The 15,674-nt window shown below is 41.1% G+C and overlaps 1 protein-coding gene across 1 annotated transcript in view; it reads right to left on the minus strand.

The window, feature by feature from the left end:
* gpsm1b (G protein signaling modulator 1b) overlaps nt 1-15,467 on the minus strand; it is a 29,447-nt gene extending 13,980 nt beyond the window's left edge. Inside the window, exons 1-6 of the mRNA XM_030784671.1 lie at nt 15,304-15,467; nt 5,359-5,580; nt 4,976-5,111; nt 3,099-3,241; nt 949-1,072; nt 27-142 (exon numbers count right to left, since the gene is read on the minus strand). Coding sequence (XP_030640531.1) covers nt 27-142; nt 949-1,072; nt 3,099-3,241; nt 4,976-5,111; nt 5,359-5,580; nt 15,304-15,362 — 800 coding nt within the window. The 5' untranslated portion in view covers nt 15,363-15,467. The remainder of the gene's footprint in view (nt 1-26; nt 143-948; nt 1,073-3,098; nt 3,242-4,975; nt 5,112-5,358; nt 5,581-15,303) is intronic.
* Nucleotides 15,468-15,674: the final 207 nt, after the last annotated feature.

Here is a 15,674-nt window from a genome sequence, read left to right on the forward strand (position 1 = left end):
TAGGTGTCACTGTGGTGTCTGTTTACCTGTAGTACTCTGTGGCTGTGTTAAACTGGCCCAGGAATATGAGTGCGTTGCCTAGGTTACTGTAAGCTCTCCTCTCTGCTGCCTTATCACCAAACTCTTTGGCAATGGAGAGACGCTGGAAGACATGGGAAAAGGAGAAAATCTGTCATATAAAGCTGAACCTCTATTTCACATGTCACAGTCTTTTCTCTGTCCATATATGTTACTGGATCTATTCAGGTAAAATCAAACAGAATTTCCCCAAGGGGAGAATGAGATCAGAGATATGTTCAGAACTGTCATAACATAAGTTCATAATAATAAGTTCATCACAACTCATTCACATTGTAACTACACATGTAAATACAGCTAAATGTGTGTACGTTTTTGGGACCTTTTTAATTTTTAATAATTTATTTTAGTATCTAAAGAAGCCATGTTTAATTAGCCATCGGAATACTGAAATTTTGTGTGTGTGTGTGTGTGTGTGTGTGTGTGTGTGTGTGTGTGTGTGTGTGTGTGTGTGTTAGGTAACTCTAGCTTACTGGGGCTAGGGATAGTTGCGACCAGACTGCACGCTCACGGTATGGGGCTCAGAATTGGTGTGGGGCACAAAATCCAGTTCCCCACTAAGTGAACAATGTGTTTTTCCAAAGTATATTGTTGTTATTGGTAAACCAAAAGTGTCAAAACATTTCTTTAGTGAAAGTTAAGGTTAGGGTGAGGGTTAGGGATAGGTTAGTATTCTTTAGTTACAGGAAACTGGGAGTCAGTGGGAATTCCCCACTTAGATATGAATACAAACTTGTGTTTGTGTATGTGTGTGTGTGTGTGCATGTGTGTGTGTGTGTGTGTGTGTGTGTGTGTGTGTGTGTGTTTGGGGGTATCAGGGTAGGGGTGTTACAGTATACTCCAGGAAGAACAGATTTGCAAGGGTCTCACCTCTCTGTGGAACTTGATGGCCTCAACAAAATTGCCCAGGAGGTAATGGGTGTTTCCAAGGTTACCAAATGCCCTTCCCTGTGCAGCTCGGTCTCCTAATTCTTTAACTAGAGACAGGTTCATCCTGAGAGAGAGAGAGCGAGAGAGAGGGAGAGAGAGAGAGAGAGAGAGAGAGAGAGAGAGAGAGAGAGAGAGAGAGGGCATCAGTAAAACACTGTTCTCTCTCTCACTCTTCATTTGAACAATCCGTTGATAGTAATAGAGACTGAAACTGTCTTTTTAGTTGTGTGTTTCACTGTCTTTGCATGCACAAACTACATCTGAATTCCAGAGAAAAAAAAATTGGATCAGAACTCTAAATGCAATATGTATGCATGATTATCAAGATTACTGGCACCTTAAACCCAGCAGCGGAAAAAGCTCTAAATGGACTATGCGATTACAGTTTCTCTGGGTTAATCGCCTCTTAAACCTGCCTGTGTCCACTAGCTGTGCTGAGTAAACAAGACAGGAGGTGTTAACACTGGTGGACATTGGTGATTTGAGTCTAAATCATGTTTAAGGCCATGAGGACCTTTCTGAAGGAGGTGGTTGTTATGGTGATCGGTTCCATTTTGGGCTGCGTCGAGAGCCGGTGGCTGAATATGGACATGAAATGCTACTTCTGTACAACGTCAGGCCGTCTGCCATTCCAGCTCTAAAACATGCAGTACTTTCAACAGTGTGGCTTGATTTCACATGATTTATATGAGCTATGCTCCAGGCACTGTATTCACCTTTCTGACGCATTTATGTCTGATTAACAAATTCCAGGCTAAAGCATGCAGTGTCAGCTCAGAATAAGAGCCAGTTGATGGCTGAAGCAGAGAATAAGTTTACTATAATCATGTTCAAAGCTCATCAATGCTTGTCAACATAGTTACATGTCACCTGTCACCTAACATGGCTTGACATTTCTTCAACCAAATGACAACTGACACATGCCACTACCAAGCTTGTGTTTGCTTATAGTTCTTTAGCAAGTGATTATTATAACTGTTGAATTTGATATTTTAAAAGATTGTATCACATAGATTTATCATTATGTTTTAATACATCTTTATATAATTGTCGTGCGTATGTATGTTTTGGTTTTGTCTTTTGGGGGTGGGGTGGGGGGGGGGGGGGGGTAATGCTGTCAAAGTGAAAGTGGAGAGTTTGGCCTTGTTGATCCTGTTGCCTTAGGCACGGGACTCTGCAATGTTTTCACATCAAACACATGGTGTCCTGTACTTAGTGGAAACTCACAGCCTTACAGCTTCTGCTGTTTTCTAGCAAATGGGTCTCAATGGGGTTTACCACACCAGGTTAGGAGATGTTGTCATTCCAAACAATAAGCCATGCAAGATGCTTGGAAAGTAGCTCTGGCTTTATTTCACATTAAACGGATATCAGCAGATCTGTGTGTGTGTGTGTAATTTATAGCTGTGTACTTGTGTGTATTTTCTAACATCGGCCCATCATTGCTCTGACCACAGATATCAGCAAATAGTCTCTTAAAATGAATGAGACAAAAGAATGCCCCTCCCTCCTGTTCTCTCCCAAATTCCAAATAACCTAGTAAACTCATTAAGACTGTCATTAATTCTTAAAGCTGTCTTTACACAATAAATTAATTAACCTGGCTGAAGAAAGCTTAACTCACAAACAAAACATCTAGTTCACATCAGAAAAACCACCATCACTGTATCTTTTCACTACAGACTAGAGTAAAGGAGCATAATAACCTTGACAACAGACTCATCTGTCAATCATCTGAGGGAAACTAATGGTCGCTGGTGTTCTGTGGCACTCCTGGTCACTCATGAAGTGTATGAGGAGGCTGAAGTCAGAGCATTCACACTCAGGGACAGGATGTGCCATTGAATTGCGGAGCAGGGCTTTCGCCAGCAGCGCCACTTGAGAGCCTCTAGCTTTGTGTTCTACATAATTCCCATTTTGCTTCCCAGCATTCTTACCAACAGAAAGAGCAAAAATCCAGTCTAACAGCAAACGTCAATGCTCATGCTAAAAGCAAATGTTTTTCATTCTTCTGGGCAGCATTTCTGATTTTTAAATGCAAATTAATTTTCGTTTCTTGAACTGAGCCCTTGACATGGTTGGATACTCACTCGTAGAAGGCAGTAGCTCGCTGCAGAGTGTCTCTGACGTCAAGGGGAAGGTCACCGGGCTCCTGAGAACAACCCCAGAGCTGCTGCTTGCCCTTAGCATGAAACACATTCCCAATGTTGTACAGCGCCCTGGCTTCTCCCACCTGGAATAACATACAGAAAAAATGAGAAGTTTTCTATTGAAAGATCCTTTCCTACGACTCCTCTTAGAGGACTCTTGTAAACAGCCAGAAGAATAGAAGTGTGTGCATTTGCAACTAGGTGTAAGGTGTGTTACCACATCTTTTATGACAGTGTCAAACTATACCACAGACACAATATGGGTCTTCACTTTGAAACAACCAAAAGCATTTGGGTGGCTTTCAAAAAAAAAAGGAAATAAATAAATAAAAGCCACATTCTGCCCAGGGGAGTGTTCCAGAAAGCAGGTTTAGTGAAAAGTAGTAAGTAGTAAGTAGTAAACCTCCTAATAGAAGAGCCCCATGGCTTCATTCTCCTAGCAAAACAAAGCCATGGGGCTCTTCTATTAGGAGATTTACTATTTGTTCTCACTAGAGTTTTCACTAAACCCACTCTCTGGAATACCCCCTGGTAATCCATAACATGGCTTGGTCATCAGCTCAAGGATTTTCTGTCACCAAGAAAGCTCAGTAAGATATCCCTTAGCAGATATCCCAAATTAATTCATCTTCAGATGTAGATTCTACATATTACATATGATAGACAGCAAAACGTCTGTTATTTCAGGTATTATGGGGTTCAGGTATTCAGGTTTAATTGGCCGTTAAATCACAGTGACAGAGGGTTAAAATGCAGCCTGTTACCTCACTGTTAACTGGCGATTTTGTAACCCATCATCGGAGCTGATGTGATTGTTTTGACGTGAACAGTGGAGTGGAAAGAGAGAGTGGATCAGTAAGAGAAGGCTTAGCTAAGCTACCTGCTGATGTCCTGACATTCTCATATTGATTTCAGGATGTGTCCAGGGAGAGATAAGAAAGAGTTTATGGTCTTCACAAACATTTCCTAACAAGGGGTATGTTAATGTTAGGGCAGGACCTGGAGAGCTGGTTTATTGCAGGGTCCTTTCTGTTAGGTTCTAATTAAGGCTTTAAATACTAGATGAGATGACTCCAAAGCCACAAGTTCCCTTTATTCAGGAAGGACTTTGGACACCCCTGCACTAACCCTCAAATACAGTGTTCATTGGCATTTACCTTACAAGGTCCCATTCTAGAGTTGTATAACACTGTCATGGAAAGGCTTAGAGACAGATGAATGTGCAGAGCGATAGGATTTAATAACAGTGTCAAGGTCAAATGACTATAAGTCCAAACTCCAGCAAACACATTGCAGAAATCAAAGTCATAGTCAATAAACAAGACATGGTCAACACACAGAAGAGCTTACTATCACAACAGAGGGCTACACAAAGGCAAGTAGGATCCAGGCAGGGGTTGGTACACAAAGGATCAACACAGGTCGACAAGAAACTGGCTTAGAGATTCAGTGATACGAAAGACTTTGCAGCTGGCAGAAAAGGAGACAAGTGTACATGTGCAAAGAGACTAACTGTAACAGGACAAGGCACAGGTGAAACTAATGACTAAATAATGAGTTCAGTGAAGACCTCAACTAGTAAGCAGGCAGAGCCTATTGCTGATAGGTGGATTCAAAAGAGGGCGTGACCAACATCTTAATGACAGCAAAACTATTCGTGAGCATGAATATTCATATAGTCTTAATAACCTCAAAATAAAAGTTGTTTTAAGACAACCATACATGCCGCACAAAGAATTTCCTTTTTCAACAAAACCCACAAATCATGGCATTTTTTGATACGGTGCTTCTGTAGAGTGCAAGAAGCATCAGCTTACCTTGTCCCCTTGTTCTTGTGAGATGTCCAAGTGTCTCTGACAACACACAGCAGCTTCGTCATAGCGTCCAAGGACTTTCAAAGTGTTTCCCAAATTACCACTAGCCTTCCCCTCCCCAATCCTGTCCCCTATTGTCCTGTGAGAGAGAATACAATTGTTTACTTTCTCTTTATCTATATTAATTGTGCTCCAGAGAGACATTAACACTGATATTACTGGATTCTTTTTACTTCAACTCAGCACTTGCCAGAATTTTGGAAGTGAACTTCAATTTTACAATGTAGTCAGTCATCCAATAATGATTGCTGTTCCAATAATGACCTAGGATAAGGTTTAAACTTATCCTAGGTCCTTTTTTTTAGTTCATAAATGATGTTGCTCACCTGGCGAGAGTGAGATCATGGCGGTGGTACTCCAGAGCTTTGCCATACTCCTTGAGGTAGAAGTAAGCGTTGCCAAGCTGACTGTAGATGGCACTGAGAGTTTTCAGATCTTCTGTGCCCACCTTCACGGCGGCCTCAAAGAACGCTGTCCCACCTTTAAAATCTCCAGACTTACACAACCTTTCGCCCTCCAAGGCCAGCTCTAAACAAGAGGCCTCCATTCTAGACAGAGAGAGACAGAGAGAGAGAGAGAGAGAGAGAGAGAGAGAAGCTATTATTGGCATTCGAATATTTTGGCAGGAAATCATGAAAGATGTGCTCACAGAGTTTGATTTGGCCTTTGACTGTTTGGAGTTTATTGATATCTCTCTACAATTTTTAACCGCATCTGAGGATCAGCTGCAAATTGCACACTCAATCTCTGCAAGTTTTAACAAGTTTATAACAAGTTTAAAGTGGTTCATATTAACTCTTAAACAGCCAGGAGGTTATATTTAGTCATATGAGGACAGTGTAACCAGTCAAACAGAATGACAATGAGACAAAATATGACATTACTGATCGTCCAAGTAGTACGGCAATTATTTCAAATGTTGCCTCATATTACAGCGGTCAAATTGGACGAAAAAATCATTTTGTCCTGGTTGAAAGGAGAGAGCAGCAAGTCTAAAATAAAAATAAATAAATAAAGAAATAAAAAACATTAAAAATATTCCAATTTTGTAATCTCCCTGACCATTTTCATCTTCACTTTGCTGATATTGCCATGGCAACAGTAGCTCTCATGGTGATCAGCCAGGAAGTGTGGACATGTTTACTAAATGTCATCTGTCTCTCTCCCCTTTTCAAATATACAGTGAAAAACAGCCTGGTGTGAAAGCCATACACAAAAGGGTTAATGTTTGGCACTACATAGATATCCTTCTGTTTAATGTGTTAAATGTAAACTTGTAATTATATCACAGTCTGATGTATCAAGTCTTGACTGTCCGGCTGAGATAAAATGATTGAGATAAGAAAAACATTCAGTTGCTGCTAAATACAAAACTCCCTCTCAGATCTTTCCTTTTTTTCTGTGCAGTAATGCAGAGATGTGACTCAGTATGCACTACCGTCTCGATGCCAAATGCAGAAATTGTTAAAGCAGAAATGATTGCAGCCTACGGAAAGAAATTTTTAAGTGGTCTTGAAATTACTCTAAAGAATTCTGGTTTAGAAAAAAGAAGAAGAAGAAGAAGAAGAAGAAATTCAGCTGTATTTTCATCCAAGAAATATTCTTTTTTTTTTCTTTTCCTTGTCACTCCATATGAAAAAAAATGTACATCAGACTTCAACAGAAGTACTCTTGCTCCTCCACAGAATAGCATTCCTCTTAAACGCTAAACAAATTCATCACGAACATCAGGGCTTAACGTTCTGGCATAACCCATGACACAATGACAGAGAAAACTAACAGTGGGCACTAAGACCCTAGCCCTATGTCATTTCACATGAAACATTATGCTTCTCCAGCCTGCTAAGAGCAAATCTGAGTGCTGATAAGCTATCCCCGTATTAGCCTGGATCATAATCTGATTGGAGCCCACCGGCCATCTGTACCTGCGTTTCTGTTTGGAGCGAGTCTTCTCCACATACAGCCCCAGCTCCAGGTCCACAGACTTGAGGGTGACTTGGGGTCTGGGCCCGTTATAGATTAGCCGACACACGGCTTTCTGCGCCCCCGTGAGAGGGCAAGCCTCCGTAGACATGGAACGTCTTCTCTCAAAGTGCTCACGAGTAGAAAAACTCGAAAGTATCGCAACACCTGTTCACACAAAAGGTCTGGTGAACCAGGTTAGAAGGGGGCATGGAACGTTAATCCAACTCTCAGTGGAAATGAACGAATCTGACCCTCGGTGTCAGATGAGATTAAAAATGAACAGATGGGTAAACAAATTCAGGTAATCAAAATGACCTTGTCCCCATTTCTGCATAGAATAACCCTTTAAAAAAATTCTTTTTGAAAGTCCCACTGAAGACTGAATAAATTCTTTAAAGTTCACAGCGACAGGATGCTGATAAAACCCTAAGTGAAAAAATGCAGATCCCTCAGAAGATCTGACTCATCTCAGAAAATTGCCCTTTTCCTCCAATCATTAAAAATATCCAGTTGAAAAATCACATCTTTTCTCATCACCAAAACACCTAGATCTTCCAGGTTAGCTAAAAGAAAATGTAGGTTCTTTCTGTTCTGACCGCAATCTCTAGCAAAAGCTGATGGTGAGGGAGGTATCCCTGGACCCAGGTGTGCGAGTGGAGGTGTCACGCGTGTGTGGACTGCGAGAAGCAGGAAGGAGTCTGCTGGAGAGAATCTTGAATGACAGCTGGTGACAGCCTGTGAAGGCGGTTTGACACGAGCATTTCTCAGCAAGACAAATACCTTGGGAAGAGACGCAAGCTGCCCTAATTCTCCTGCCTGCAAAGGACACCCAGGGCAGTGCACTGTCCAAGCTAATCCAGTGCCTGCTAACCCTGACACATAGTCAATCAGAGGTAGAGCACAACAGAAGGGCATGACTGTGAAACAGTCTCCAGAGACTGCCCGAGTCATTTATTTATAATGCACAAGACAACATGAAGATCAATACGCAGCAATAAATGTAGCCAGGAAAATCACTCGCATCATTTCTAGTGTTTTTTTCCCCATACATTTAAAGTTGTTCAACTTCTTTTTTTTCTTGAAAGACATAGGTATGCGGTTAAGTTGTTTTGGAATGAAGAAATCAACCAAGCTTCCATCCAATAGGTTTGCATTGTCTCTCACAGAAATGCCACTTTGTCCATCTTTAAAATGTGCAACACACTAATGGTCCAACTGAATTAAAGGAATTGACTTTAACTGCTGGACAACAAACTTACTAAGTTTACTAGGAAAGGCATCATGTCACAATGTTTTGATATCACTTTACTTGTTGATATGGGCACTCCTTACAATAAGCGCTTTCAATGTGCTCGTTTTCTCCCGCTTAATCAAATATGTACTGAATTATATTATTGCTCTGTGGTCTTCAGAGAGAGAGAGAGAGAGAGAGAGAGAGAGAGAGAGAGAGAGAGAGAGCAAGACAATGTGAAACCATCACTGTCAAAGGAGAACTCTTCAATTTATACCACTGTATCTAATCCCTTGTTTTTTGCTGCATCCTTTTTTTTTTCTTTTAATCCAAAATCCATTCTGTGTTTGTGTCCTTGAAGACACGATTTTCAGATTATTGACATTAAGATTTGAAAATTAAAGATGCTATTTCATCTGAAATTTTGTCGGCTCGACTATAAAAACAGTAGAAATTTTCAGAAGTTAGCTGACCATACTTCACACTAACACAAAGACTAACACTTCACACTTACACTTTCAAGCTTCTTCACAGACAAAAAAGGCTAATTCTCTCATGAATTACCTATTGGCATAAATTTTATACGTTCTGTAAAGCACAACTGACAAAGCAAGTTCATGTGCAGACCCCTTAAAAACACACTTTAGCTCATGGGGCCTGCATACATTCAGAAAAGAATGGGCTCTGAGAAACAATAAAATTACGAGGCTCTCGTTTTGATGTTTTTTCATCTTCCATTTGAAAGAACTGAGACCAGTTTGACAGGTCAAAGGTCAGACCAGAGAAAGAAAGAGAAAGGGAGAAGGAGAGAGAGAGAGAAACAAATGTTATCACCACGATTTTGCAAAAACACGTGTGGAAGGCCCATGTTGAGTTTGTTCAATGCTGGGTAGTTGTAATGCTTTATGTTTACGGTTTAATCAAACACAGTGTACATAACTTTTCTACCTCGCTTCATAATAATGTCATCTGAGGCCCCTACTGACTAAAGTGAGGTTCATTTGAGATGATACCAGTCCCATAGGTTAATTCCTATGATGTAATTCCATATAATTCCATTTAGAGTATGCATACTGAAGTAATGTATTACTTCACCGTAAATAAAGCTTCCTGAGTATGCATACTGAAGTGATCGTAGCTCAAATTCAAATGACATGATAAGACAGCTGCTATATGTGTTTGTAATCAGATGAAAGAGTCAAAAATGTTAAGGATAACAGTATGTAACAGAGCAAGGGTGCTACCATGAATATTTAGTGCTAATTGATATTTACACGGTTTCGTTATATATCGACATTTCTTTCTATGACAGTTTGATTCAATAAAATTCTGGGTCTTCAAATTCAGGGAGTCCCCCTTACACAGTCAGTTTGATATATGCACCCCTGTTCCCCTTGTACCACCCGCTGGGTCCCAGGTCTTGCCCTCTCTTGCTGATCAGAGAGAGGCCATCCTCTTCCCGCAACTCGCGTAAGCTGTTTGATCTAAGCCTTTGGTGTGGACGAGATGCATTAGTTCAGTGCCTTGCTGAGATGATGAGAAGCACTACAGCGTACAAAAAAAAGGAGGAAGAAAAAAAAAAACCCTCGCCTGTCATTCATGCAGAAGGCCAAGGAGCTAATGAATCTTTCATGAGCGACAGCATCACTTTGAGCCTAGCCTCGTGATGTATTCAGTGTTTTGTTTGTTTTTTGTTTTTTTGTGTTTTTTTGGCTAAACTGACTGTTCAGCAGGTCAAACATGGTCTCATAATCCAGTTCCTAAGAATGTCTTTTTTTTAAGCCCTGTCTCTTGCCAGGGCATTTTTCATATGGCGTCAGCCAGCTGCTAAGGTTTTATACACACTTCAGCCGTAATTAGACTAAATGAGATGTTTCAAAAGAGATAAAATGTTATTATGTTAATCTGAGGTGAATACTGCACTAGAGACCTCACACGGAGAAAGAGAATTGTTCTGTAATTTCGTAACAAGTGAATGAAACAGATAAAAAAAAAAAAATCAACAGTTAACGAATTTTAAGTACTGGGAACTCGTGAGACGTCCCGTGAAATTGTTGGTTCGGATTATTCATTTAGTAATCCAGTTCAAATGAGATTTGGAGACCAGTGGGATTTAGAAGGAGCAAGCCAATTAGAGGACAGTACTGAGACGATTACACACGATGCAGTGGAAAAATGAAGTTGGTTGAGCGACTATAACAAAAACACTCAAGGAAGTGACGTACGCGAAGTAGCATATGAAAACTCAGTTACATTGTGCTTACACTGCACTGTCAAAGAGGTCTCTATGATACACATTAGATGTTCAGCAAACACCATATGGTTCCTCAATAAAACCTGTGTTTACCGTATACGTTTGATGGCAGGAATAGGATTGTTCGTTAGGGCATCTTACTTTAACGATGGAATGCTAATCCTGAACGCATGTGCTAGATACCTCATATAGTTGTCTTTTAACCCAGACCTCACTTGCACATATACTGAGGAGTTAGATCTTGATCGGATCAAAGCTGAGGCTGCAGGCTAAACTGCCTTCCAGATGAACCATCTGAAGAGCTACACAAATAGCAGCCATGCAGCTGAGAGGAAAGGAAATTTAGGTGGAAAGCAGAGATCAAAAGCAAGCCAAAGATGCCATGCTCTATTGAATAGTGAAATTGCCTCGCACTCCAAGTCATGGAAAATCAACAGGCCCTTCCCTATACGTCTTGACCAAAATGTTTTAAAAGGTTTAGTTTCAAAAACTTGGAAAGACTGAAGTCTGTGTGCTTATCACTATCAAAAGCCATTTCTTGTAGAATGGACGCCAAATGCTCGTCAAAACATGTGTTTGTGGTTTACCCTAGCTGAGAGAGCTATTTGATCTGTTAGTTTAATCCACTAAAGCAAAATCTAGTCCACCAAACAAAACAAAAATCACGTGTTTTAAACCTCAGGTCTGCAAAAGGCACATGAAGCAAAAAAAACAAACAAAACAAAACAAAACAAAACGAAAAACTGCAGCCTGAATAGATGTGGCGAACTCATGAGAGTAGTTCATCACACCTTTCACACCAAAAAATGTGTCACCTTTGTGTTTTACCTTCTCCAGATTCTGATGAGCTTCCACACCAGTTCACAAGGGTACCGTTGAAATTCTAGCTAGCATTGTACCAACAGTTCAAGACCGCATTCATTCTACCTAAAGGATGACCAAAATGTAGCTTTTCTTCATAAAAGTCCGAAATTTGTGATAAGTCCCAGTTTCTGTGCCAAATAGAGTCAGGAAGAACTAGCTTAAGAGGCTTTTTTTGTCAACATTGTGCCTGATACTGATGTTAAGCTCTGAACTGCTAAAGGAAGATGTTAGCCAAGATGGACATGGTATGAGCTCAGATGTTAGCACATTACAAATCGAAGATCAGTCTAATCCATCTAATTATTTAGCAAAAACAATGCAATTAGCCAGGGACAGTTTGATGGACGGCACAGCTGTCTCTATGATTGCATGATTGGACAATTTGTTTCCAGCGAGGTACAGAAAAAGCTTTTTGAGATTTGTCTTAAACTAAGGAACTGTATTACAGCCCAGAACATCGAGTAATTTTTAAAACCCACGAATTGTTATTGTGTTTGTGAAATAATTGGGCTTTATGCCAAGAAGGCTGTAATAACTTCTCCAGTAAATCTGTTTGCTCATAAAATTGATGTGTGTATAAAGACATCGCAGTCAAAGCTCCTCTCGTCAGAATTAAAGGTACCGCACAATGCTGGAGTAATCTGTTGGTGTGAATTCTAGCTGAGGTTTCTTAGCTGTCTTGAAGCAGAATTGTAACTGGGGCATAGTTTGATAGTGGCTTATTATTGATCAGTAATAACTAGATAGGAAAACATTGTGGCCTGCTGACAGGAAACGGGATTTTATTGAATTTATCTATATAACTATATCTGCAAGCAGGGAGGAAAGACAAGATGGATTCTCGACAAGCCCTAAGAGAGGCAGAGAGATAGATAGATAGAGAGAGAGAGAGAGAGAGAGAGAGAGAGAGAGAGAGAGAGAGTCTGGGGGCCAGCTGAAGCAAGGCTGGGGGTTTTACACCCTTAGCTGCACTCATTGTGGTAAAAGCACTGTTCGGACTAGTTTGCTCAGCTACAATAGTGGCAAAATGACATGCCTGTGGTCTTATTTGCCTAGCAGTGCAGTTACGACAAGCGCTTGGAACATGCTCTCACTGCCTGTTGACAAGACAGGTCTGAGGATAGCAGGCTTAGTGTAGACGACTGTGCCAGAAGAACAAAGTCTCGTTCTTTTCCTTGACAAAAATAAAATAGAGAGAGCCGTAAAAGAAAAACTTGTGGTTAGAATATCACCCCTGACTTGACAAATCTACACAAACATCCTAGACTTGCTGGAAGCCAAAACAGAAATGTGGCTAGCTGGCATTTCCATGCGTTTTGCTCAGACTGATCAAACCTGGTTAACATAGCTATTTGGTTTCTGTATGAAGTTCTTGGTTTCAACTGTACCTTCCCACACAGTCTACAAGACTTTGTCCAAGCATAATAGCCTAAGAATTCCTGCCGTTGCCTTAGGTTTTATTTTAAAATAACGTCCAGGGCCAGCTGTGTATCAACGGTAATAATTGTCAGTGAGGGAAATGCAGTATGGTAAGAAAACATTAAATCAAATGATTTGGACTCTTGCTTGACTGTGTTCTCTGTTGCTGGGCTCTAAGCACTAATCCAGACTTAATTAGAGGGAACTGGCTCCAGTTGTCAAGGAAACCAAAGAGAAACTCTACTGGAATGTTTTTTTTTCCTTCCTCTTCAGCTCCAGTAGCTGCAACATGTCAAGTCTCAGTTCAGATTCCATTTGACTCTGCATCTCAGGCTAATCGGCTGTTGCTAATCAAACTGAAGAATATTCCAGTATCAGTGCAGGGGGCATTATTGAATGTGTAAGGCATCATTAAATGTGAAATGTGTGCTCAAAACCAATGAACTCTCTGGGCACATCTGTTGAGCATAAACAACTTGCATTCAGCCGAATCAAGTTTCTCAAAATGCAAAAATAACAGTGGAAAGCAAGAAATATTTTAACTGCAAACCAAAAAAAGGCATTGAAAACATGTTATTTTTTTTCCATTGATGAAGAAACCACATTGCGTTTATTCATTGTTTACCCCTAGACAACTGTAAATTATCTGACAGTGCATTCATTAAATCAGATTCCCCAGTGTTGGAAAACACATTTATTTTCCTCATTTACATTTTAACTTCAGATGTCCAGACCCTTTGTCTGTTTGCTTTCATCTGCATACAAGTCCAGTAATGAGACCTTGATTGTGCATGGAGAGGAAACCATTGTTTTGCAAACAGAAACAATCTAATGTGTATTAGTGAAGGGCGTTTTGGCATGCTTTGGCGTTTTCACGGCGGGATCTAAAGCACAGGGCAGTGCATATGAATGGAGCTCGGCTTCTGATAAACATCCACGCAATCCTGACTGAGGTCTCAGATGAAAGGAGACATGGACTGACTACAAAACAAAGCTGAAACAAAAGGCTCCTTCAAAAAAAATAATGGGGTGACTCAGTGGTTTGACGTCACGTGCGGCCGGTGCCCGATGTATGCACAGTCTGGAATGCAGATGTTTTCAACCCCAAGCTAAAGACTTCTCTTCCAGTGTACCCGTCACTTGTGACTGTGTCGTGAGGTACTTTGAAAAGGTACCTTTTCAATAAAGGTACATTGCAGTGATGCAGGCTCTGTCAATAGCCATTAAAGTGGAAGACATTTAACTGTGCAATCAAATGTGTAAATATCACAGTTTGTTCCACAGAAGACTGAGCTGTGACCTCTGGGAATTTTGACTTCCAGGGATTCTGAATGTTAGTTCCTTTCTGTGATACCACTGGAATTCTTAGAGGAGTGTGACTAGCAGCCGGCATGGCAACACTCTGTGATGTCATAATGCCCTCTGGTGTCACGACGACAGAGCTGTCACTTTTGTCACCGTATGACAGTGGCGACCCAAAATACAATGTTTTTGACAGTCAGATAGAGCTTGTATGGCAACAAACAGAGCCAGATCTTTTAAAAATGAGATGGCGTTAGTAAGACTGTGTTTAGCTCAACACATAATGCATAGGCTGTGTAAAGGTGTTGGATCACACACCTAAAGATAGCAGATTACCAAAGTTCATACAAAAATGACATATAAAACTCACACTTAAAAAAAAAAAAACCTTTTTAAAACCATATCTTTCCTTTGGTTTTATGAAGGACTTTGAGGTTCAGGTCAAAGCTGATTCAATTTAGTGTTCAGCCAAAGCCAACTGTTTTCATAATCAACCTTGGGCAATCACTCTTTGGCCCCAAACACAGACCTGTTCAACCTGTGTAACTTTCAAGAAGAGATCAAAGCAACAGGGTAATAATGTGGAGATGTCACCGAACAACACTGCAAGACAGAGACTGCTGAAGTGGCACAACTGCTGGACACGTATGCAAAAAAAAAAAAAAAGGGGGAAATGTAGCTACACTATGACACACACAGATACTCCTACTCACAAAAAAAAACATCTTCATGTTTGATATTACAGGACAACACTTTCAGTATGAAGTGAAAAGCCCACTACTGCATTTACAGTGTATAAACATCTACTAAAATGCATGTTATTCCTGTGGGGGACTGAGAGAGATAGACAGATGGAGCTCACTCCCTTGCCGTGATACGCCATGCAAGCTTTAGCCCATGTCCACATGTTGTACGTCTCTGTTTGAGTCTGTTCTTTCGATCTACCGGTGCCTTGAAGCCGGCGAGGCAAGCAGGAGAAGAAACGGTTTTTCAAAAGAATGGTAAAGACTAGCTGGAATCTGGTTCACTCCGGAGGCAGAAAACAACCAGGCTAGCTCTTTTCCTACCTAGCCCCTCCTCAGTCAGCCTGCGAGCCGGCAGACCCTGCTCCCCCACCGCTACTTCTTTTCCTTTACACCTCCCCCCGTCTCTCTCTCTCTCTCTCTCTCTCTCTCTCTCTCTCTTGCTCCTCAGCCTGCTACTGTCTCCTTCCCCCCATACCCTGATGCCTCCTACCTCGAGTGGAGCCTCTTGCTGGCCAAGTCTTGATCCATGCCGTTTGCTGACTGAGCCATGAACAAGGTCCCGTGGCCCGTGAGAGAAATCCAGCTGCTAGATTCTTTCCCTTCCTCTGAGGGTCTGAGCAGCTAGCTTGCCCTCTCGCTCTCTTTCTCTCTCTCTCTCTCTCTCTCTCTCTCTCTCTCTTCCTCAGTCTATGTGCACAGCAATGGCAGCTGTTGAGGAAGTGAGGTGCTGTGCAAATAAACCATAAACAGTAAGCCCCTCCTACTGGGAGTGACATCAGAGAGCAGGAAGCAGTGTGTATATGTGTGTGTGACAGGGAGAACAGGAGGGAGAGAGAGGTTAACTGATGTGACATTCTTCTG

The sequence above is a fragment of the Chanos chanos genome, chromosome 9, assembly GCF_902362185.1.
Source record: "Chanos chanos chromosome 9, fChaCha1.1, whole genome shotgun sequence".
In the NCBI taxonomy this organism is placed as follows: domain Eukaryota; kingdom Metazoa; phylum Chordata; class Actinopteri; order Gonorynchiformes; family Chanidae; genus Chanos; species Chanos chanos.